A 25,535-nucleotide genomic window follows, 5' to 3' on the forward strand; every position below is an offset into this window, starting at 1 on the left:
GCCTTTTCAGAATCTATGGAGATGCTCATGATTTTTTTCCTTAGATCTGTTCATATGACGAGTGATAGTGTGGCACTTAGTAAGTGCTTTAATTTCTAATAATGAACCATATTCGTACATTTAAAATGAGCCTGATTTATATCAGGTTAGGGATACAGACTCTGATCACGAAAGAATAAAGCCTGTTGCTGCTTGAATATTCTGTCTTCTCTATTACAGCTACTACGGACTGACAGTTTGGTTCCCTGATATGATCCGGTATTTTCAAGACGAAGCATACAAGTCCAAAATGAAGGTGTTTTTCGGTGAGCACGTGTATGGAGCCACCATCAACTTCACGATGGAGAATCAGATTCATCAACATGGGAAGCTTGTGAATGACAAGTAAGTGACAGAGACCACGGGCTTTCCCCAGATCGGGGTGATGGTCTGTGGGGACTGTTCTTGGGAGAGGGGCCATTGGAAAGAGAATTCAATAGGGCAGGTGAATGAGCTCCAAGGCTGTTGTGGTACCTCAGAGACACAATGAGGCCTGCTGGCCTCCGGTCATCCCTAATCACCTGGCTAGAACTGATTCATCCAAGGATAGAGACATTTGACTGAGGAGAGGCAATCAGACCATTTTTCCTGTGACCTCACACCTTTAATGGAGATGTGCACAGGGCTGTGGCCTCCTATTGGTGCCTGCCTATAAAGAGGGCCTAGAGGGTTGAGAACACTATACTAATCCACCGCCTGGTTTTTGAGCTTTTTCTTTGATTTCGGAAGCTTCTCTAGAAGCAAATCCAGAGGCTAATATGACACTAGTCGGGAGATCTTGTGCTGACATTGCCCATGAAGAAATATTGCCCAAAGAACACTTTGGAAATGTTGAAGACGAAGGGACATTATGGATGGCCAGATGTCACCCATGACATGACACCATTCTCTGCAGAGACAAATTCAGTAAAAAGAGACCGCATTTATGAAGTTTCCTTTTTTTTTTTTTTAAAGATTTTATTTATTTATTTGAGACAGAGAGAATGAGAGACAGAGAGCACATGAGAGGGGGGAGGGTGAGAGGGAGAAGCAGGCTCCCCGCCGAGCATGGAGCCCGATGCGGGACTCGATCCAGGGACTCCAGGATCATGACCTGAGCCAAAGGCAGTCACTTAACCAACTGAGCCACCCAGGCGCCCCGCATTTATGAAGTTTCCAATGTTCATTGACACTCTCATGTGATATTAGTAATAAATAATGATAGTATGACATTGATCATGAGGCTCATAATCATAACCATGGCAGCCAACATCATAAAGCATTTCTAGGTGTCAGCAGCTGCCTTAAGCACCCTCATAGACTGTTATGTAATCCTCACAAAAATGAAGGAAGCCTCCAGGAGACAAGACATATGCTTTTCACTGTACAGGTGGGGAAATAGAAGCTCAGAGAGGCTGAGTAGCTTGCCGAAATCACGCAGCTAATATAAATAGAAATGTCTCTCCCAATCTCGGCATTCGGACTCCAATCCCATACCCTTAATAACTGGATATTGTCTCACTGGGAAACTCCCCATTCCCACAGAGGCCCTGTGTTATATGGTGTCTTCTGCATTTAAAAGTTCATCGTGGGACGCCTGGGTGGCTCAGTCGGTTAAGCATTTGCCTTCGGCTCAGGTTATGATCCCAGGGTCTTGAGATCGAGCCCCGTGTCGGGCTCCTTGCTCGGTGGGGAGTCTGTTTCTCTCTCTCCCTCTACCCCTCCCCCCTGCTCATGCTCTCTCTCTCTCAAATAAATAAATAAAATCTTAAAAAAAAAAATTTAAAAAGTTCATCACAATGCCAGCATCCTCATGGTTTGCAACAGGCCGGTTTTGTAGTTCTTAGACTTAGCTACATAAAAAATGAGAATTTCTGATCCACTCTGTTCTTTTAATCTTTCTCAGCCTCTGGAAGCTTTCATCAAGCTTTTGGGTGGGAGTGAGGGGGAAGCAAGTGTTCTTGAAAGCAGTGGTCTCCTGTGGACCCAGGACCTCCCCTGGCACCATACAGTTATTGCCAAGGGTCTGGGAATGCACAGTCATGCCAAGGATCATCTGAGAGTAGATGTGAATATTCTGCATGCACAGATATGCTGCCATGTTTCTATGTTTCAAGAGAATGTGGTTGTTTGGTGTAATTATTCAAATATAAATTCCTTCAGAAGTTGCAGTGAGTTAATTTTAACTTGTCATTTATATGGTTGTTTTGTTTTGCTTTATTTTGGAGAGAGCAGGGAGAGGGGCAGAGAGAGAATCCTAAGCGGACTCCATGCCCAGCACGGAGCCTGACTGGGGGCTTGATCTCACAACTCTGAGGTCATGAGCTGAGCCCAAATCAAGAGTCAGATGCTTAACTGACTGAGCCAGCCAGGCACCCCTCATTTATGTTTTTTAACCAATGGATCCTAAAAGTACAACCATTATCACATGAAACCCATCATTTTTACCCCCAGCAAACTGAATATAAAGGGTGTTTTTCTCCTTGGAAGATTAGGAATCTTGAAACTTAGCTAAGGAATGAAGGAACCTGGTTTCTTTTCTTGAGTTATGCTGCCACCTGCTGATCATGGGCTAGAAAGCGCCTCATCTTTGAAAACCCTAACCCTCCTTGGAGAGTTAACTTTAGCTGGGGTGCCACATTTCTCCATATGTACCCTGTATTCCTCCTTTGACTTTATCCACACTTTGCTAATTTAAAATTTAAAAAGCAATTATTTACCTTATTGACTGTTGCACACCGGGGAAAATGACTTTGGTGTAAGTAGGGCTTCAGACTTCACCCTCAGACTTTGTCAATAAAGGAGAACCTCTTGAAGCCTGAACTTCATCCTGTTGTAAGACAATCCCTTTGGCCCCAAGAAGAAATGAAAGTACACAGATTAGTTTGGGCCTGTTCCCCAAGCAGTATCTGCAGCTCTCCTGGTGCATCTAATGGGACCGGGTGGCTCTGAGTTCTCATCCTGCTTTTGCTCTAGAACTCATAAGTTTTTAGAAAATGCAAGAAAGGCAAGAGAAAAAGTTCATATTTTAAACCCTGAGCCAAAATGTCAGGCTAGGCTTCTCATATTGTTAATTGAAAGCAGTATAGTTTTATTTTTTTTTTCCTGAGATCATGTATAAACTAATTAATTACCCTCTCTGCTTGGGGAGACATTTCTGCTTGGCAGGGCTAATTTCTGTGAGGGTTAGGATGGTGAAGAGTATGATACAAGATAATCAGCCAGGAGAAAAATAGGAGAAAAGCTCTCATGAGTTTTCATGGAAGGTCAGGGAGTTGAACTCTGAAATGAGGATGGCTTAGCAGAAAAGAGAAGAAGGTTGGTTTCATGCATCACACTGAGGCATTCCCTACACTGTTCAAAACTCCTTTGAGTGAGGCAGAAATAAGAATTTTTTTAGCTGCAGTGGGTCTGTTTCAGGGCAGTTAAGTCCCATGAAGCTCCCATGGGTGGGAAATGTGTAAATTCACCTTCTGGCTTCCAGGTCTGGGGAAGTAGCTTGAGGGACTGGGTTTCAAGCCTCGATGGGTCAGAGACTAGCTGAGCCATCTCTGACCTGCGTAAGCCTCCAATTCTACATCTGAAAGCCATAATATCAATAGATAACATACCTCATGCTTCAGAGTTGATCAAATCTCTCAATTTAATATAGGGCCTGCAAAGATCTTTGTGGAGACACTTCCGGGATATTTTATAACCTCACTGGCTACTGAAAATTGGTTTGCTTTCTCCCCATCGAATATTTACACAGGTTATTGCAAATAAATAGAAATCCTATTGATTTGGGGATGTTTATTTGATATCTAAGCTCTTTCATTAGTCCTAACAGTTCCCCTTTGTTATTGTTGTATGATCCCATCATCTGCAAATAGCCATTGTTTTGTCTCCTTTCTTCTCTTTTTTATTCCATTGTGAAGTACATCAAATATGCAGAGAATAGAGAATAATGCAAACAACCCAGTTCAGAGCAGCTGGCTTTATAAAATCATCAACTGTGCTATATTTACTTCAGATTTTAAAATAGATTAAGCATTACTCACTCTGTGAGCCTTGTTGTGATTCCTCTCCTTCCTAAAGCATAATGATTACCATTGTTAATAAACCTGGTGTTTCACTGGACCAAATGGACTTCACAGATATATTCAGAACATTCCATCCCAAAACAACAGAATACACATTCTTCTCTAGTACCCATGGAACATTCTCCAGAATCGATCACATCCTAGGTCACAAATCAGGCCTCAACCAGTACTAAAAGATTGGGATCATTCCCTGCCTATATTTAGACCACAATGCTTTGAAACTAGAACTCAATCACAAGAGGAAAGTCAGAAAGAACTCAAATACATGGAGGCTAAAGAGCATCCTACTAAAGAATGAATGGGTCAACCAGGAAATTCAAGAAGAATTAAAAAAATTCATGGAAACCAATGAAAATGAAAACACAACTATTCAAAATCTTTGGGATACAGCAAAGGCAGTCCTAAGAGGAAAATATATAGCAATACAAGCCTTTCTCAAGAAACAAGAAAGGTCTCAAGTACACAACCTAACCCTACACCTAAAGGAGCTAGAGAAAGAATAGCAAATAAAGCCTATACCCAGCAGGAGAAGAGAAATAATAAAGATCAGAGCAGAAGTCAATGAAATAGAAACCAAAAGAACAGTAGAACAGATCAACAAAACTAGGAACTGGTTCTTTGAAAGAATTAACAAGATTGATAAACCCCTGGCCAGACTTATCAAAAAGAAAAGAGAAATGACCCAAATCAACAAAATCATGAATGAAAGAGGAGAGATCACAAGCAACACCAAAGAAATACAAACAATTATAAGAACATATTATGAGCAACTCTATGCCAGCAAATTAGATAACCTGGAAGAAATGGATGCATTCCTAGAGATGTATCAACTACCAAAACTGAACCAGGAAGGAATAGAAAACCTGAACAGACCTATAACCACGAAGGAAATTGAAGCAGTCATCAAAAATCTCCCAACAAACAAGAGCCCAGGGCCAGATGGCTTCCCAGGGGAATTCTACCAAACACTTAAAGAAGAATTAATACCTATTCTTCTGAAACTGTTCCAAGAAATAGAACTGGAAAGAAAACTTCCAAACTCATTTTAGGAGGCCACCATTACCTTGATCTGAAAACCAGACAAAGACCCCATCAAAAAGGAGAATTACAGACCAATATCCCTGATGAACATGGATGCAAAAATTCTCACCAAAATACTAGCCAATAGGATCCAACAGTACATTAAAAGGATTATTCACCATGACCACGTGGGATTTATCCCTGGGCTGCAAGGTTGGTTCAACATCCGCAAATCAATCAATGTGATACAATACATTGATAAAAGAAAGAACAAGAACCATATGATCCTCTCAATAGATGCGGAAAAAGCTTTTGACAAAGTACAGCATCCTTTCTTGATCAAAACTCTTCAGAATATAGGGATAATGGGTACATACCTCAATATCATAAAAGCCATCTATGAAAAACCCACAGCGAATATCATTCTCAATTGGCAAAAACTGAGAGCTTTCCCCCTAAGGTCAGGAACACAGCAGGGATGTCCACTATCACCACTGCTATTCAACATAGTAGTAGAAGTCCTAGCCACAGCAATCAGACAACAAAAAGAAATAAAAGGCATCCGAATTGGCAAAGAAGAAGTCAAACTCTCACTCTTTGCAGATGATGTGATACTTTATGTGGAAAACCCAAAAGACTCTACCCCAAAACTGCTAGAACTCATACAGGAATTCAGTCAAGTGGCAGGATAGAAAATCAATGCACAGAAATCAGTGACATTCCTATACACCACCAACAAGACAGAAGAAAGAGAAATTAAGGAGTCGATCCCATCTACAATTGCACCCAAAACCATAAGATATCTAGGAATAAATCTAACCAAAGAGGCAAAGAATCTGTACTCAGAAAACCATAAAATACTCATGAAAGAAATTGAGGAAGACACAAAGAAATGGAAAACCGTTCCATGCTCATGCATTGGAAGAACAAATATTGTGAAGATGTTGATGTTACCTAGAGCAATCTACACATTCAATGCAATCCCCATCAAAATACCATCCACTTTTTTCAAAGAAATGGAACAAATAATCCTAAAATTTGTATGGAACCAGAAAAGACCCCGAATAGGCAGAGGAATGTGGAAAAGAAAAGCAAAGCTGGCGGCATCATAATTCTGGACTTCCAGCTCTATTACAAAGCTGTCATCATCAAGACAGTATGGTACTGGCACAAAAACAGACACATAGATCAGTGTAACAGAACAGAGAGGCCAGAAATGGACCCTCAATTCCATGGTCAACTAATCTTTGACAAAGCAGGAAAGAATGTCCAATGGAAAAAAGACAGTCTCTTCAACAAATGGTGTTGGGAAAATTGGATAGCCACATGCAGAAGAATGAAACTGGACCATTTCCTTACACCACACACAAAAATAGACTCCAAATGGTTGAAAGACCTCAATGTGAGACAGGAGTCCATCAGAATCCTAAAGGACAACACAGGCAATAACCTCTTCGACCTCAGCTGCAGCAACTTCTTCCTAGAAACATTGCCAAAGGCAAGGGAAGCAAGGGCAAAAATGAACTATCGGGATTTCATCAAGATAAAAAGCTTTTGCAGAGCAAAAGAAACAGTCAACAAAACCAAAAGACAACCGACAGAATGGGAGAAGATACTTGCAAATGACATATCAGATAAAGGGCTAGTTTCCAAAATCTCTAAAGAACTTCTTAAACTCAACACCCAAAAAACAAATGATCCAATCAAGAAATGGGCAGAAGACATGAACAGACATTTTCCCAAAGAAGACATCCAAATGGCCAACAGACACATGAAAAAGTGCTCAGCATCACTCGGCATCAGGGAAATCCAAATCAAAACCTCAATGAGATACCACCTCACACCAGTCAGAATGGCTAAAATTAACAAGTCAGGAAATGATAGATGTTGGCAGGGATGCGGAGAAAGGGGAACCTTCCTACAGTGTTGGTGGGAATGCAAGCTGGTGCAATCACTCTGGAAAACAGTATGGAGTTTCTTCAAAAAGTTGAAAATAGAGTTACCCTACGACCCAGCAATTGCATTACTGGGTATTTACCCCAAAGATAGAAATGTAGTGATCCAAAGGGGTACATGCACCCCGAAGTTTATAGCAGCAATGTCCACAATAGCCAAACTGTGGAAAGAGCCAAGATGTCCATCGACAGATGAATGGATAAAGAAGAAGTGGTATATATATATACAATGGAATATTATGCAGCCATCAAAAGGAATGAAATCTTGCCATTTGCAATGACGTGGATGGAACTGGAGGGTGTTATGCTGAGCGAAATAAGTCAATCAGAGAAAGACATGTATCATATGACCTCACTGATATGAAGAATTCTTAATCTCAGGAAACAAACTGAGGGCTGCTGGAGTGGTGGGGGGTGGGAGGGATGGGGTGGCTGGGTGACAGACATTGGGAAGGGTATGTGCTATGGTGAGCGCTGTGAATTGTGCAAGACTGTTGAATCACAGATCTGTACCTCTGAAACAAATAATACATTATATGTTAAAAAAAAAAGAAGATAGCAGGAGGGGAAGAATGAAGGGGGGGATTTGGAGTGGGAGATGAACAAGTAAAAATAAAAATAAACCTGGCGTTTTACATTGAAGGGTGTTTTTGTACTTTTCCCGTGTGTTTCTATATCTGTCAATGTTGTACAGTATTCTTTTGTATGGTTTAAAGTTTAGATAAATATCATACCATGTTGTATATGTAAATGTATAATTATACTATAAATTTTGCAACTTTTTTTTGGTATAAAATTAGGGTTTTTTAAAAAAGATTTTATTTATTTATTTGAGAGAGAGAGTGAGAGAGACCATGAGCAGGGGGGAGCTGCAGAGGGAGAGGAAGAAGCAGCCTCCCCACCAGGCAGGGAGCCTGATGAGGGGCTCCATCCCAGGACCCTGAGATCATGACCTGAGCCGAAGGCAGATCCTTAACTGACTGAGCCACCAGGCACCCACACTCAGATTTCCTTTTACCCACTGTTCTTTCTCTATCCCAGCATCGCACCCAGGCCACCACATCACATCCTCAGGTTCCTCTTGGTTCTGATAGTCCGTGGCTTGCTTTTTTACTTCACTTCAGGAGCCCTTTCTTGGGCAGATGCTCTATATTCTAATGCTAGGTTTGTCACCTTTCCCTTTAAGGTGTGTGCCTTTTGGCTCTTATTTAAGAAATCTTTCATGTTTGAAGTGAGAAAAGTCATTTTCAGTTTGTTTCTCTTTTTTAAAGCTTCTTTTCACATGCAAGGCCTTAATTTACCTGAATATGATCTCTATGAGAGAGGAATACTTTGATGTTCCCCCCATGTGAATAGCCAATTATTTCTGCATTTGTAAAATTGCCCATCTTTTCCCTGTTGGTATATAGTCATACTTCTAGGGTAAGTCAGAGTTCCTCTTATGTATCACCGTGTTTCTGGGCTCTCTGGTTCCATGGTTTTATTTGTCTCTCCCTTTACCATACTGACTTCATTGCCATTAACTTTATTGTTTTGTTGTGTTTCCAGGAGGATTAGTGTCTTCCACCTTGTTCTTAACATTTTTCTTGGCTGGTTTTGCCCCTGTGCTTTTTCAGATGAATTTTAGGATCAAGTTCTAAAATCCCATTAAAAACAGGTGGTTGGGATTTTGATTGGAATGACATAGAATGTCTAGATTCATTGGGGGACATCTTTAGAGTATAGGGTCTCCCAGTCATTGCATATTGTATTTCTCTCTGTTGACTTAGTCATTCTTTGATGTCCTTCCATAATGGTTTATAATGTCCTCTATAAAGTTTCTGTATGGGGGCATCTGGGTGACTCAGTTGGTTAAGTGTCCAACTCTTGATTTCAGCTCAGGTTTCCTTCTCAGGCTTGTGAGTTCAAGTCCTGCACTGGGCTGCACGCTGGGTGTGGAGTCTACTTAAAAAAAAAAATCGATGTTGTATGTATTTTGTGAAGCTTATTTGCTGATGCTTTACTGCTCCTGGTGCTGTTGTGAGTGGGGCTTTTACACTCTCCTCTTTCTCCTCCTCCTCATTTTCCTCCTCCTCCCTCTTCTCTCTTGCTTCTCTCCTCTTTTCTTCCTCCTCCTCCTTTTTCCTTTATACATGATTTTTGGGATCTAAAACATTGGCCCAACTCTTTATTCATTTTGATAGCTTCTTGGTAGATATGCTTGGCTCTTGTATGTGGCAGACACGTTGACAAATATTAATGACAGTCTTATCTCCTCCTTTCTTATCCCTGTAATTGTGTTCTCATTGTGTTGCATTGATTGGGACCTCCAGTTTGGTGATGGATAGGAATAGTGCCAATGGGTATCTTGACCTCTGTGGGTGCTTTTGGTGTCTCCCTCTTAAATATAACATCTTCTGTGTGTTTTTGAATCATAGTCTTTAGAAAGTTAAGGAAATTCTCTTCTCTTTTGAGTATACTGAGATTTTTTTTATCATGATAGTATATTGAGTCTGTCAAATGTTTTTCTGCATCTATTACGATAACTATGTGGTTTTCTTCTTGGACCTACTAATGTGACATATTGAAATAATAGTTTTTCTGGTTTTCAACCATATGTGATTCCTGAGATATATCTTACTAATTCATTGTTATTTTTTTTTCAAGGCAATACATTTACAAATTTGATTTGCTAGTGTACTATGTAGGAGTAAGTGAAATTGGTGTATATTTTCCTTATACTGTTCTCATTCAACTTTGGTATCAAGTTTATAGTGCACCCCCTTTTTTGCTAAAACAAACTGTGTAAGGTAGGGGTTGTTGATTCCTTGAAGGTTTGGTAAAGCTAGTTGCTATAACTATATCAGCTTGCCATTAATTGAGGCAGCAGACTTTGATTACCAATTTATTTTTAAATGGCATTAATATATTCGAGTATGCTCATTTTTCTTTTGGAAAATTATTTCTTTTAAGCTTTAAATATATTGTCATAAAGTTCTTCATAACATTGTTTTATGAAGTTTTTATTAGATTTGCAATAATAAATCATCCCTTTTTATTGCTAATACTGCTCATTTGTGCTTTTGGTCTTATTTTATAATCAGTCTTACTGGAGTTTTGCATATTTTATATTTAAGTAATAATATTCCTTTCTTTAATGTTTCTTTCTTAGGATTTAATTTTTTTATGTCTCTTTAGTTTCCTTACTGTGTTTCTTGATTTTTTTTTAAAGTGAATGAATTTAATTAAGTACATTTCCCTCCAATTTTGCTTTAGCTCCTTCAAACAACTTTCTCTGCTTACCAATATATATTTTATATTTTCTGGTAATATTTACTCTTCATCACACAAATTATTTAGAAGTGCATTTTAAGTGTCAAAATGCTATTTTTAAAAAAGATTTACTTATTTGAGAGAGAGCTCAAGTGGGAGGATCAGAGGGAGAGGGATTGAGAATCTCAAGTAGGCTCCATGCTCAGCTGAGTGCAGAGCCCAACGTGGGGGTCAATCTCATGACCCTGAGACAACAACCTGAGCCTAAACCAAGAGTCAGATGCTTAATTGACTTCACCGCTCAGGTGCCCTGCAAAATGCTTTTTATTATTGATCATTTATATATATTTATGTTATGGACAGATAATGCAGTCTGTATGATATAGGACTTCCATTTTTAAAGCTCTGTTGTTAGGTGCATACACATTTATATTTGTTGTGTCTTATTGGTGAATTGATGCCTTTATCATTATGCAAGTCACCCCTTATTCCCTGATAATATTCCTTGTTTACTAAGTTTACTTTATCTTATGTTACCAGATAAATACTGAATCTCCAGTATTCTTTTGATTGGTGTTTACTATTTCCATTTTTTTCCTTTAATTTATTATGTTTTTAGAGTTAAGTAGGTTTCTTGTAGAGAGCATATAATTGGGATCCACCTTTTCTATCATCTTGCTAGCTATTTTCTGTATCTTCTGCTCTATTCTTTAAAAAAAATTTTTTTTCTGCTCTAATTTAGATTATTTTCATTATTCCATTTTACCTTCATTATTGGCTTATTATTTACTCATCTTTTAAAAAATGTAGTGGTTGCCTTGAACTTACAATATACATCTTTAATAAATCAGTCTATTTTCAAATAATATATTAACTTCACGTGTGAGAGTTTTACAGTAGAACACTCATTTTCTCTCATGTTTTATGCTATTGTCATGCATTTTACTTTTATGTATGCTATAAGAACACAATACATTGCTACTATTTTTGCTTCAGACACTCAATTCTCTTTTAGAGTGATTTAAAAAAGAAAAAATGTCTTTAGATATACCTGTAATTTAACCATTTCTAGAGGTTTTCATTTCTCTATGAAGATCCAAGTTTCAAATGTAAGTTGATATTGTATTCCTTATGCTTGAGGAACTTTACTATTTCTTATAGTGTAATTATGGTGGGAATACATTTTCTCAATGCTTGTCTTAGAAGTATTCTTCATTTTTTTTTGTAGGATATGTTTGCTGGGTATAGAATTCTGGGTTGACAATTTTTTTCTTTCAGAAATGTGAAGATTTCACCCAAGTGTCTTTGGCTTTCATAATTTCTTTTTTTTTTTAAAGATTTTATTTATTTATTTGAGACAGAGAGAATGAGAGACAGAGAGCATGAGAGGGAGGAGGGTCAGAGGGAGAAGCAGACTCCCCGCCGAGCAGGGAGCCTGATGCAGGACTTGATCCTGGGACTCCAGGATCATGACCTGAGCCGAAGGCAGTCGCTTAACCAACTGAGCCACCCAGGCGCCCGCTTTCATAATTTCTTATGAGAAGTCTGCTAAATTCTTAAATTTGGTTTTCTCAATGTAGTGTGACTTTTCCCTCTTGTTCCCTTCCAAATTTTCCATTTATAGTTGGTATTCAGTTATTTGAATATAATGTACTTAGATATACCTTCTTCCTCTTCCTTCTCTTCCTCTTCTTATTCTGTATTTACTCTGCTTGAGGTTCTGTGAGTTTCTTGGAGTTGTGGTTTGACCTGCTTCAATAATTTAGAAAATTTTGGGCCATTATCTCTTCAAATATGTATTTTTTAAAAAAGATTTATTTATTCATTTAAGAGAGAGAGAGAGAGTGCACATGTAAGCAGGGGAAAGGGAAGAGGGAGAGGGAGAGAGCGAATCTCAAGCAGACTTCCAACTGAGCACAGAGCCTGATGCAGGGCTTGACCTCATGATGCTGAGTTCAAAAATCAAAGATCAAAATCAAGGGTTGGCCGCTTAACCAACTGAGCTACCCCTTCAAAAATGTCTTATGACAAGTTTTCTTTCTCTTTTCTTAAATTCCAGTCACACTTAAGTTTGTTTGATAGCTTCCCAAAGTCTTTTCTGGAGTTTCCCCTTTATGTTGTAGTTTTGGTAACTTCTCTTGAATTATATACAAGCTAAGAAATTCCTTCCTTAAACATGATGAGTCTACTGATGAGTCCATCAAAGGTATTCTTAATCTGTTTTACTGCTTTAAGAAATTTCTAGTATTTCTATTTGACTGTTTCTAATAGTTTGCATCTGTGTGCTGGAATTCTCCACCATGCATGCATGTTATCCACTTTTGCCATTAAGGCTTTAATATGCTAATGATAGTTATATTAAATTACATAATAGTTCCAGCAATGATGTCATATCTACTTCTGGTTTTTTAATATTATTTTGTTTGACATAATATTGTTTTACTCTTGCTTCTTTGTGTGTCTTGTAATTTTTGGTTGAAAGTCAGATATGTAGGACAGTAGAGACCTTTGTAGGAATGGGTACATCTCTTATGCTAAGCACTTATAGGGTGTAGGAGTGTTGAGTCAATCTAGTCAGCATTTGAACTTGTTTTGGGTTTTTTTGGAGGTAGATATTATTACTTTAGAAATTTGTTGGGACTTCCTTTTTATTGGAGTATAACTTATAATTTATATAGAGTAAAATTCACCCTTTTTATAGTATAGTTCTGTGAGTTTGCCAAGTGCATATAGTCATGTAACCATCACGAATCCAGATACTATTACTCTCCAGATTTCCTCATGCCACTTTGTAGTCAATCCTTACTCCATCTCCAGTCCCTGGCAAACAATGCTCTTCTCTCTGTCACATAAATGGAATCCTATAATATGAAGCCTTTTAATCCTATTTTTTTCACTTAGCATTATGCACTTAGATCTATCCATGTTTTTGCACATTTATACCATGGAATAGTACTCTCCCATAAAATAAACTCTTAAATTACATTCCCAAAGGCTGTACATGTGCTAGGATCTTTGTAAAAGGGACAGGATACAATCTTGCAATTTCAGCACTTGGGTAGCCTTGAGTGTAAAAGAAAAGGAAGAAAGGAAGTTGGGTTTACTGGCAGATTCACTGAGGCTCAAGAACATATGTTTTTAGAGAGTCTATTTGATTGACATTAGCTCCATTATTTCCATGAATACTTCTTATTTTCCATGAAATAATATTTTCATCATTTGGAGAAGAAAGATGGCCATATCCTAGGTCCACTCTTTTATTTCTTTTCAGGCAACACACAGTTAAGACACTCCTCATTTATAGAACCATATAGAGCTAGAAAAAACCACCTCCTCAATACCCCTACTTTAAAGATTTTTATATGCCTGCCTGGAGAGGAGAAAAGACTTGCCTGAGCTCTCTTGGTGATTAAGCTCTGAAAGTTGGACTCCACTCGTCAGTTTTTGGAGAGTGGTATCAGAAGTGGGGGACAGGCCTGATGATGACATTAGAGAATTTAACAAGTTACGTGGAGCATTTAGGCAAGATTTCCACCTTCTTCCTCTCTTTAAAGAAAATAGGTCCACACATGTTTTCTGAAGCAAATGATCCTTTTCTTTATGCTCTGCTTTACCTCAGGTTAGGATCTGACAGGAGATAATATGTGAGAGACTAGAATTCCAGTTCTTTTCCAAACCATTCTGTTTCATTTTACTGTAGCTGGAAGGTATATGATAGTAGGATATGTGTATGGAACCTTTGGAGAACTGTACCCTTTGTTTATTTTCTCCCCAAAAAGTGATTTAAGTTATCTGGGAGAGAACTCTCTACTTTTCAAAAAAGGCAGTTAAAGGGTGTATGTAATATGCCTCCATGTCTTTGCACATGCTGTTCCCTCTGCCTGGACTGCAGTTACTCCATGTCTTCACTTGGATAGCTTTTACTTGTCCTTCAGGATATGTCATCTCATGCTTTTCCCAATCGGATCATAAGTGTCCCCTTTGAAGTGATCCTAGAATATACCCCTATCTTGATAATTATCACACTAAATTTTAATGATCAATTTTCTTGTTTATTAGAAGAATAATTAGACAGAGCTTCTTGAGGATGCCATCAGGTAAAATACAGTGACAAAGCAGATAAAATTTTTGGCATAGTTTAGACCATTTGGTGGACTAGCCATTGGGCCTGAGGGTAACTGAGATAAAGTGTTTGTATTAATAATCCTGCCATAGATTCTGGATTGCCAATGGCTCATGTTTTCTTACAGGACAAGTTCCATAAGATACTTATGCTAACTTTTCTTTCAGCCTTTGAACTCTCATGAATGAAGAATCTCAAGTCAGTTCAGTATATAAATTAGAGACAGGGGATGATTTATATAAAGACTCATAAAATATGCCTTGGTCCTTTCTCCTTTTATCTCCTTCTTTATAACTTTGGCTTTTTATAACTCACTTGGAAATACATTTTAAGGTCTGCTTATGTCAGGCCCATTATGATTTATGGCTCTGCTCCCTCACCCACCCTTGGCAGAACATTAAAATATATCTGAGGGTCACATCAGCAGCCTATTACTATATTAAAGAGAAAGATATATTAAGAAAGGCAAAGACCTGAGACAGTCTCCAGGAATAGCTTTCCTGAGTAAACATATCCAGCATACAAATTACATTAATTTTGAAATCAAAGGCATCTTCCTGTAACACAAGGCTTACCAATTTCCATGGAAATCTGGAGTTCAGTGATAGCCTTTGGAGGCCCCTGTTGAAAAGTCTGTAGCAAATTTGACCCTGTGAAAAATTCTATAAAATAATTTGGCTTCTCTAGACCAATGGCTCTCACATTTTAAAAATAATCTGGCATCTACCTGAGTGATTCTGGTTCAAGAGATCTAGGAATATAGGAAACTGCATCTTTCATAACAACCTTTGGTTTTATTCTGATGCAAGTGTTCTGGGGACTTCTCTTTGGAGAAACACTTGCTTAGGCCTTCTTACTCAGGGCGGGGGTGGGGGGAGGTCTTTTTGCAGAAGCTCATGACAGGTGACTCTAGAGTAGGGTTGTTAGCAGAATATAATATAGCATGAAGGGAAAGGAGAACTGGTCATCATATGTGGTCATGGACTGAATTATGTGGTGGCCCTGAAAGAAACAATAACCCTCAGCAGCCTGTGCCAACTCTATCATGGTGACTTCCATGTATTATTGTCTGTTTGCTTGTTTTTTCCCCCCCAATTAGACTTGAGAGCAGGGACCCTGTCTTTCCTCTCTGTATGCATAGCACCTAATACCATGTACCTAAATTTTGCTGAAGACTGAGTGTATAAATAAATGAATAGACAAATGAATGAGTTGTAATTCTTCATAAATGAAAACAGATCCAGCCCTTCAACAGACAAATGGATAAAGAAGATGTGGTCCATATATACAATGGAATATTACTCAGCCATCAGAAAGGATGAATACCCAACTTTCTCATCAATATGGATGGGACTGAAGGAGATTATGCTAAGTGAAATAAGTCAAGCAGAGAAAGTCAATTGTCATATGGTTTCACTTATTTGTGGAACATAAGGAATAACATCGAGGACATTAGGAGAAGGAAGGGAAAAATGAAAGGGGGGAAATCGGAGGGGGAGAAGAACCATGGAAGACTATGGACTCCGAGAAACAAACTGAGGGTTTTAGAGGGGAGGGTTTGGGGGGATGGGTTATCCTGGTGATGGGTATTAAGGAGGGCATGTACTGCATGGAGCACTGGGTGTTATATGAAAACAATGAATCGTGGATCACTACATCAGAAACTAATGATGTATTGTATGGTGACTAACATAACATAAAAAACAAAAAACAAAAAACAACCAGATCCAAGGCTTCTAGCTTAAAAGTTTGACCAAGCTTGGTAAAGGTCCAGCAGAGGATGATGTTAATGTATGTCAGTATATGGTTTTGAATGTAATATTTTTTTTCCTATTAAGTTCATGTAGGAGTTGGAGTACAGCAGTGGTTCCCAAATGTGGCTGCACCTCCTAGACACCTAGGTGCTTCCACCCTTGTTTTATTTTTCAGTGAAGAAATAATATGTATGCTTGGTATAAGGGAAAAATTAAGCTCATCCCAGTGCACCTCCCCAGGGCCACACATCGACCAGTTTCTTGTGTAACTCTTGGGGCATATTCTATGCATTTGGAGGCATATAATTTCTTACATGAATGGTCACAGCTTGCATTGATTTTTTTCTCAGTTAACAATATACCTTGAAGATTGATCCATATTAAGGCATATGGATCTACCTAAAAACTGTAACAGCCACATGGTATTCCACTGCGTGGTATCTGTCTGTCTGTCTACCTACCTACCCATCATCCGTCTAGTAATCAATCCTTACCATAAGAAATGTTGCATTGAGCATCAGTGAATATATCTCTTTGAATGCATGAGCAAGTATAGATAGGGTCAATTCTTAGAGGTGGTATTTCTAGGTCAATGCAAGTGCGCACTTAAAATTTTGCAGAATTGCTCCCCAAAGAGGCTACACCAATTATATTCTACCAACTCTGTGAATGAAAGTGCCTATTGCTCTAAATCTTTGTTGGGGAAATTTTTAAATGAAGATTCTCAGTCCCTCACAAATCTATTGCTTCCAAACCTACTAAGACCAGCTGAGGGACCTGCCATTTTTTTAAAAGATTTTATTTATTTGAGAGAGAGAGGGCAGGAGCAGGGGGTGGGGTTGGAGGGGCAGAGGAGAGGGAGCCTGATGTGGGGCTCGATCCCAGCACCCCAAGATCATGACCTGAGCCAAAGGCAGACACTTAACGTACTGAGCCACCCAGGTGCCCTGGACCTGCATGTTTTTAAAGCTCCTCATAAAGTGCCACGTGATCAGTACCTTCATTTCACGCTACTCCATATCTCAGTGAGTCTGATGCAGAAGGTCCATGACTGCATTTGGGAATCATCGGGCTGCTGCATAGTACCCCCGTATCTACCTGGGCCAGATACCAGCTTCCACACTCCTGCTGTCCTCCCTCCTTTATAAACACTAGCTAAAGAATAGGGAACTAACCTTGGAAAATAATGTTTCAGCACCCTTTGGTTTGAAGTTCTCCTTTTTCTGCCTTTCTGTGCTTTCCAATTTGGTCTCAAGTCTTCTTTCTTCCTGGTTGAATCACTCGGGGACTAATGTCTTTCCCATAGGTTCACAAAGATGTATTTTAAACATGTACTTTTTGAGGACACATTCTTTGACGAGTGCTATTTTGAAGACGTTACATCTACTGATACCTATTTCAAAAATTGCACCATTGAATCGACCATCTTCTACAACACAGGTGAGAACATGGGTGGTGTAGGTGCATGGTATCAAGGGTGGACTGGTCTTATTTAAGAAGCAAAGTGCTCAGTCATAAGCTTTAGGAGAAGGAAGGTATACACAGACATGGTTCTTGAGAGTCAGGTTGGAGAAATGGGTTCTAGCCCCAGGTATGGCACGGATTAGCTGCACCGTCTTTACCAATGCATTTAATTTGTCTGCATGTTTTATCACATGTGAAGTGGAAACGAAATTTCTGGGTGAGTGCTCTGGTCTCAAGGAGACTGATGCTTGTATGCTGCAGGTCTTCAGTAGGAACACACTATGACACAGATGAAAAGCCAGTATTTCAGGAAGGCTGCATTTTATGTGTGGAGTGCTTTCTCAAAGACCTCATGTAATCTGAATCTTGCAAACTTCAAGGCTCCTGTCCTCACAATAATAAAGGAAAAGGGAAAATTGTATCTTTTCAAGCCTTGTGCATAAAGTGAGATGAGAAGCATATTTTAAAATTGCACCATTTTGGACTTCCATGATTAAAAAATAGTCACAAAATCCCACCACTCTATCCCTCCTCGTTACTTTTACTACTCTCATCATACGTTAATAACATACCAAGGGGAATTGAGACGTAAGGAAACTACCTGAGCTTTACCAGGGGCTTCACCTACATTGTCTCCAGTAAGAAATGTACATTTACTCCCAGTTTATAGTTCAGGAAACCCAGGCTTAAGCGCTTGTCCAAGGCCACAGCTAGCAAGCTTAGGGAGCTTGGATTCATTCCTGAGTTGTTTGGTTCTAAAGTCTGTGATCTTTCCACTGAACAACATGCATTGTGCCAATATTAGTGCTTTCTCCCGGGCCTCAGCACTGTGGTTGATGCAAGAATATCTTCTTCTTCCATGAGGTCAGCCCCAAAATGTTCAATATCTGGCCTCCAAATATCCCTCCGTCTCTAAGTGATCCATTATGAGATGTACCCTCATAATTTTTTTTTTTAGCCTGAACTTAAAAAGGCTTATACATTGCCTGTTTGTCATTAAAACCTGATGCATCTTTTAGTTTCTTCTTTCAAGTTTTAAGTTGCCTCTTTGTTTGCATACTGTCACGTGGGGATTTCTGCAAACACCTGTACTCATGAAATGTCAGTGCTGGGAAGTGATGGAGAGAATTAGGTGTACTTTTCTAATTTTGTAGGAGGAGTTTCAGGAAGGTTAAAGAGGGTCAGCTACAGAGCCAGTTCCCGAAACCCAGATTTTATGAGAGCTTGCTTAGGCACTCTTTCTGCACAAACAGTTGGTGTTAGAAGGTGTTGGAAGACTTGGGAACGAGGTCCAAAGCAAATGGTTTATATTTTTTTAAGACTTGATTTTTTTTGGAGATGTTTTAGGTTTACAATGAAATTAGAAAGAAGGTACAGAGATTTCCATAGAACTCCTGCCCCCTGCCCCTGTCTCCCCTATTATCAATATCCCCCCACTAGAGTGGTGTATTTGTTACCATTGATGAACCTACACCGACACCTCAGAATCATCCCAAGTCCAGAGTTTACAGGAGGGTTCACTCTCGGTGTTGGATATTCTCTTTGGGCTTGGACAAGTGTGTAATGGCATATATTCACTATTATCATGCCATATAGAGTATTTTCACTGCCCTAAAAATCCTCTGTGCTTTCCACATTCATCTCCCCAGCTCCCCACCCTGGAAAATACTGAGCAAATGGTTTTTAATTTTATTTTTAATTTAATTTAATTTTTATTTTTTAAAGATTTTATTTATTTATTTTAGAGAGAGATAAAGAGGGAGCACAAGCGGGGGGAGGGAGAGAGAATCCCAAGCAGACAACCCCTGAGCACAGAGCCTGATGTGGGGCTCGATCCCAGGATCCCAAGATCATGACCTCAGCTGAAATCAAGAGTCGGACACACAACCAACTGAGCCGTCCAGGCGCCCTGCAAGTGGTTTTTATTTTGAAGAATGTTCAGGTTTCTGCATGGGCTTTGGAGTGGTCACCTCAATCCAGACCCAATTCTCTTGTCTTCTGCTTCCTATAAGCTGGGTAGCCTCGGAGGAGTAGCCCTGCCTTGGTGTGGACCCTGGTGTCATCTCATTGATAAAAACAGGACCATTTCCTACTTGAGAGATGATGTATTCAGACACGCCACTCCAGGAGTGTTCATTTCATTTCCCTTTGCTTATGGGAAGTTGAAGCAGTCATTACATTGTTAGTTTTTTCTCTTCATCCACACCTGACCACACGTCACCTTGACTTTGAGATTATCTGATTGCCGGAGGCTTGGAGCATCCTGCCCAGGGAAGGGGCATGACTCCATCCCTGCCTCCGCCCCATTTCTCCCCAGCCCCTGCTCACTGTAATGAACCCAAGGTGTCCTTCTCTCCCCAGACCTCTATGAGCATAAATTCATCAACTGCCGGTTTATCAACACTTCATTTCTGGAGCAGAAGGAGGGCTGCCACATGGACTTTGAGCAGGATAATGACTTCCTGATTTACCTCGTTAGCTTCCTCGGCAGTCTGTCCGTCCTGCCCGGGAACATCATTTCTGCCCTGCTCATGGATAGAGTTGGAAGGCTCAAGATGATTGGTGAGTAGCTAGGGATGCCTCATCTCCTCCAGTAGGTAGGGATCATGGCTTCCAAAGTGTATTAAAGAAGAGGATTTTTTTCTTTTTCTTAAAGAAATCTTGCACTGGAAACCAAACAGGTAAGACGGGATCTGCTGGTGTGGAGCCCAGGAGGCAGGCATGTCTCCAAAACCCCAGGACTCCACAGACATAGTTTGAGACCTATGGTCCAGGTCAGGGACTCATCTTCATTTCCTGACTGAGCGATTCTGTGGTAGTCACTTACGCTATTAGTACTTCAGTAAGGATATTAAACATGCCCATTCTACCTGCTTTGTAAGATTTTTGTCAGAAAAAAATACAAAATGCTCTTCAATGAACATTGGTTCGTCTGATGGGTTTAAAATAGATTGCATTACTTATTATAATTTCATAGTGATCACACTTAGGCTTTGGAGGTGGACAGACTCATGTCCGAGTCCTATCACCTAAAGGCTGTTTGACTTTGGACATGTTCCTTTACTTCTCCAGGCTTCAGTTTCCATATCTGTACCTATAACTAGCTGGTAGGGTTTTGTGAGGCTTGAGCATGATGTAGCCAGAGCATCTTATAGTGCTTGGTGCCCTGTAGGTTCTTGAAATGGTAGAAGTTTTCACGCATGCCTTGCTTCACTGCACCAGGATCCTCAGCAGTTTGCTGCAGAAACACATGCTGTGCATGGAAAATAAGAAACAAAACATATACACCCAGGGCCAGGGAAAACATATCAGAATGTATATATTGTAAGGCCAGGGTGGGGATGAGAACAACACATTGATATATATGACATGAAGGGTCTGTTCTAGGGATGTAGTTGATCAGGAAAATTAATACCAACTCATTCCCAGCGAAGCTCAAAGGGAAACAAAATAAATCACATAGTCATTTTGTCAGAGAAGAGCACATTGGTCAGAGCTTGGCAAGGGAAGCTTTTGCTGGTGTGGGGCGCATTGAATATTATTATTGTGAAAGTAGCATGAATGCTGTTTGTGGTGAGGATGAAGTCATGTGTAGGCATGGCAGATGGTTAGACCTGAAGCCCCTGAGGGAAGGGCAGCGTTGACTAACTCCTTAACTCCTGAGCTTTTTGGCAGAAAGTAGCTTACACCCTGTGTAAGACCAGCAGCTGGGAGTCAGGTGGCCATCTCCGCCAACATTTGCTTTATGAGTCTACACACCTTCCTTTCCTTCTCAGAGCTTCTGTTTCACAATTGTGAAAGTAATACCTCCGTTTGCTCCAATGAGATAAGGTGTGTGAGAGTAGACGGGTGACATTTCTGCCATTCTGCCCCTGGCCTTTCCAGCCCCAGTTGAACAGCGAATGCTGTGGTTGAGCCCTGGGGGTAGCCCAGGACATCCTTGGGAAGGCAGGGTCTACGAGGGGTGGGGTGGTGTGCAGGGGCGTGGCCCGCTGCCTGGAACAACCACACGCTCCCCCATGGAGGCAGAGGGAAGGCTGGGCGTGGGAAGGAGGCAGGGCAGCCAGAGAGCGGACATCTGCTTTGTGGCCACTGCAGTCCTTCTTGGCATCATGCGTGTATTCCAGATCAGAACTGATTCCTGTCATGTTCCCCCAGCTGGACAGCTGGAATGAATATCTCTCATTCTTTGTATTCCACTCTTTTATTAATGTCTGTATTTTGGTTCTGAGCTGCACTGTTAAGAGCTCAGGCAGTTCTTTCTTCGATCTTTAGTAGAAGGTCTGGCGCGAGGTGGGTTACCTGTGATATTCTCAGTGATGCTCAGCACATACTAGATGCTCAATAAATAGCTCGGTGGGATGTGGGTGACCTGTTTTGAAATAGTCTTTCCATGAACGGAAAGAGCTATTTCCTCAGAAAAATTCCCTCTTGAATCTGCCGGGGCACAGAATCTGTCCTGCTTACTCTGCCGCGCTCTTTCCTGGGTAGAAGTAGTGTCTTGTTAACAACAGGGTAGTTTTCCTGATGAAGCTGTTAGTCCTCATTTATTCATTCAATAAGCGATAATTTATGCAGCACTTATTCTCTGCCAGGCTGTGTGGCAACAATGGGAAGGCAACAGTAACTGAGACAGACAGCATCCTCATACTCAGAGAGCAAATGATCTATTGGGAGAGACAGACATAAACTAGAAATTGCATTGAACAAACACTTATAAAGCATGTATTATAGGTCAGGCCTCGTGCCAAGCATTTCGTAAATATTAACATATTTAACACTCAATAACCTGGTGAGGTAGGTACTATTTTTTTTGCCAACATTTTACAGATAGGGGAAGTGAGACAGCACAGAGAGGTTAGGAGACTTGCTCAAGGTCACACAGGGAGGGGAAGCTGGGATTTGAACTCAGGCCTCTCCATCACAAGGGAAATGAGAATTAACTGAGTGGAAGTACAGTGGGCCACAGGGACTTATAGTAGGATTGTCTGACATAGTTGAGAGGTCAGTTCCCTGAATATCACTTGATTTATTTGATGGTAATATTTTGTATCCAATAAACATTTATTCTAAGGTAGGCGCCATGGCTGGCCACTTTGAGGGAGGCATGCATTTAGGTGATATGGTTCCCAAGGCACTTGTGGTCCCGTAGATGTTTGTCTCTTTCCTAGCTGTTTGGAAAGACATTACCAGGTGACCTGCTCACAGCCCCGCCCCTTCCCAGAATCAGCAGAATCCAGGCGACAGTTACCATGTCCCAGCTCATCAGCAGGGTTTGGTATCAATATTGACAGCTCGAGCTCTGAGGGTGATATTCCAGGTGGCAGCCCCCCAACCAGGGAGGCCCTTGTGGGTCAGGCCAGGCCACCAACATGGCTCCTTGGCAACAGGTACCCCAGGGTCCTGATGCCTGGAAGGGGAGCCCTTGGACTGTTTCCCAGCTGGTTGTTTTGAAGCTGCTTTCTTTCTTTCCGCTATCTATTCCCACTGCATTTCCAGCCATACCCTGGTCCATGCCCTGCATCCACTCCACACTCCCCAAGCTCTTCTGGGCTGGATGGAATGGATTTGGGACCTCTTATCATGAGCTGTACCAGCCAGAGTGTTGGTGGGAAAAAGAATCCACCCCAGAGAGTTCTAGTGAAGAGACTTTAGGGATGGGATGTGGCTTTGGGGGGTAATCCTACTATAGATCCCTGTGGCCCACTGTACTTCTACCTGGTTAATTCTCATTTCCCTCGTGATGGAGAGGCCTGAGTTCAAGTCACACCTTTCCTTCCCTGTGTGACCTTGAGCAAGTCTCTTAACCTCTCTGTGCTGGCTCACTTTCCCTACCCATAAAATGTTGGCAAAAAAAAAAAAATAGTACCTACCTCACTGGCTATTTGGGGACAGGGTTATGGGAACAACTAAGGCAGATGAAGCTCCCACATGCTAGCAAAATTGGCAGCAGGTACTGCCTCGATGAATGCAGGGAGAAGAGCACTCACCGAGCCCAGGGAGAGCAGGAACCATGGAGGTGGAGGCTCCCGGAAAGAACTGTAGTCCTGGGGGGGGATGCAGCCATGACCAAAAAAGGGCTTTATAGATAGGACGGGAATTGGGAAGAAATACTCCAACCCCTATCTGCTCCCAGCTGGTAAGGGAGCGGCAGGTATGCAGTCCCTGGGGGCTAGCTTCTCAGGAAACAGTCAGGGCTGAGAAGGGCAGATCAGATGTCTGGGGTGGAGATAGGATAAATGGAGAATAAAGATCAAGGCCCTTCAGGTTTTCTTCCGCAGCCCATTTACAGTTCTGTTCTCAGTAGCACATAAGCTCCAAGAGGATTTTTTGATACTGATGTATCTCAGGCACCCAGAACAATGTCTGGGATATAATAGATTCTCAAGGAATGTCCCCTTGGCCTCCTCCCCAATAATTCTGGGCTGGGCAGCACCACAGAGTGAGGATTTCAAAATCCTTCTGGGAGGCTAATTCTGGTGACATGACCCACTCAAAAGGCTCTAATCCTGTGGCTGGAGTACCATGTGGGGGGTTCAAGCTATGCTTTCTCTGTGTAGAGATGGACCTGTGACTTGAGGTGACCTGTTACTTCAGGCACACCTGTGAGGATAGGAGAGGGGAAAGACCTATGGGTGACAGTCTTGTCTAAGACATGGGCTTCATGGTTTTTGGGTTTTTTTCTGCCCTTGACCTCCCCCTGTAGGTGGCTCCATGCTAATCTCGGCGGTCTGCTGCTTCTTCCTGTTTTTTGGCAACAGCGAGTCTGCTATGATCGGCTGGCAGTGCCTGTTCTGTGGGACGAGTATTGCAGCCTGGAATGCTCTGGATGTGATCACGGTGGAGCTGTATCCCACCAACCAGAGGTCAGTTCTGCCGTGGGCTTCTCTCTGGGACTTGTTCGGACTTCTTTGGCCGGAAGTCTACCCATTCCAACATACTCCCCCACAACCATTTTGGTCTTCTGGTGTTTCACGGACCAAGGAAGCATCTCTTTGGTTTTTGAGTTTCTCCTGTATGGGGGCTGGTATAGGCATGGAGGTGAGCAGGCTAAAGCCTGATGGAGTGGGGTGAGGGGTCAGGTACAAAGGATAAGTGCAAACCATGTTCGGGAGAGAGAAATGAGGGTGATACCACAGGTATCATGCACTCCAGAGAGAGGTGAAAACAGACCTCCAATGGGAGAGAGGGGGGGAAAGGTGAAGAACTAGATAAACAAAGGGTGGAGGAGTGGCAAGGGCAGATAAAGGTGGGGGTGAGTCCTGATGGTCTAGGGCATTAGCAGAGAATGTGATAGGAATGCCCAGTGCTTACTTTTATTTTTGTGCAAGCCATGTGGGAAGAAGCCTGGTTGAAAGGCATGGGGTCAAAGCCATTATGTAGCAGTTATCTCTCCTTATGGAGAGGGAATTGTGAATTTTAAGGATGGCAGGTAAGTGGCCCTATGGTCAAAAAGGAGTGCGAAGTGATGTGGAAGGCAGGTAAATGAAATTCTGCAAAAAAATCTTAATGATATTACCCAAATTGGTGACAGAGGTATTAGAATATGGCTAGCTATGGCAAAGCACAGCATCCCGTATTTGGAGGCCCTCTCCCCTGAACCAAAGAGCTTCTAAGTTTTACAAAAAATAAGAGGAGGAAAAATTATCATTATTTCAAAGGTATATGGTTTTACATCTAGGAAACCCAAGACAATAATTAACTAAAGAGACTGCTCAAAACAGAAAACTAATTTGATAAGGTGGCCAATAATAAAACTAACTTAATAACTTATGGGATTTAAAAATGTATCCAAAAATTTTAAAGTAAAATTGAATTCCATTTAATAATAGCAGAAATCATAAAATATCTAGGAATATAAGAATAT

At 40.9% G+C, this 25,535-nt stretch overlaps 1 protein-coding gene across 1 annotated transcript in view; it reads left to right on the forward strand.

Annotated features, from left to right (window-relative positions):
- SV2B (synaptic vesicle glycoprotein 2B) overlaps nucleotides 1-25,535 on the forward strand; it is a 67,750-nt gene that overhangs the window by 39,232 nt on the left and 2,983 nt on the right. The window contains exons 8-11 of the mRNA XM_045899462.3: nucleotides 220-384; nucleotides 17,511-17,644; nucleotides 20,030-20,230; nucleotides 24,375-24,534. Coding sequence (XP_045755418.1) covers nucleotides 220-384; nucleotides 17,511-17,644; nucleotides 20,030-20,230; nucleotides 24,375-24,534 — 660 coding nt within the window. The remainder of the gene's footprint in view (nucleotides 1-219; nucleotides 385-17,510; nucleotides 17,645-20,029; nucleotides 20,231-24,374; nucleotides 24,535-25,535) is intronic.

Source organism: Mirounga angustirostris, unplaced genomic scaffold (assembly GCF_029215605.1).
Source record: "Mirounga angustirostris isolate CCGP_5_RB_7025 unplaced genomic scaffold, mMirAng1.0.hap1 SCAF_9, whole genome shotgun sequence".
Lineage (NCBI taxonomy): Eukaryota > Metazoa > Chordata > Mammalia > Carnivora > Phocidae > Mirounga > Mirounga angustirostris.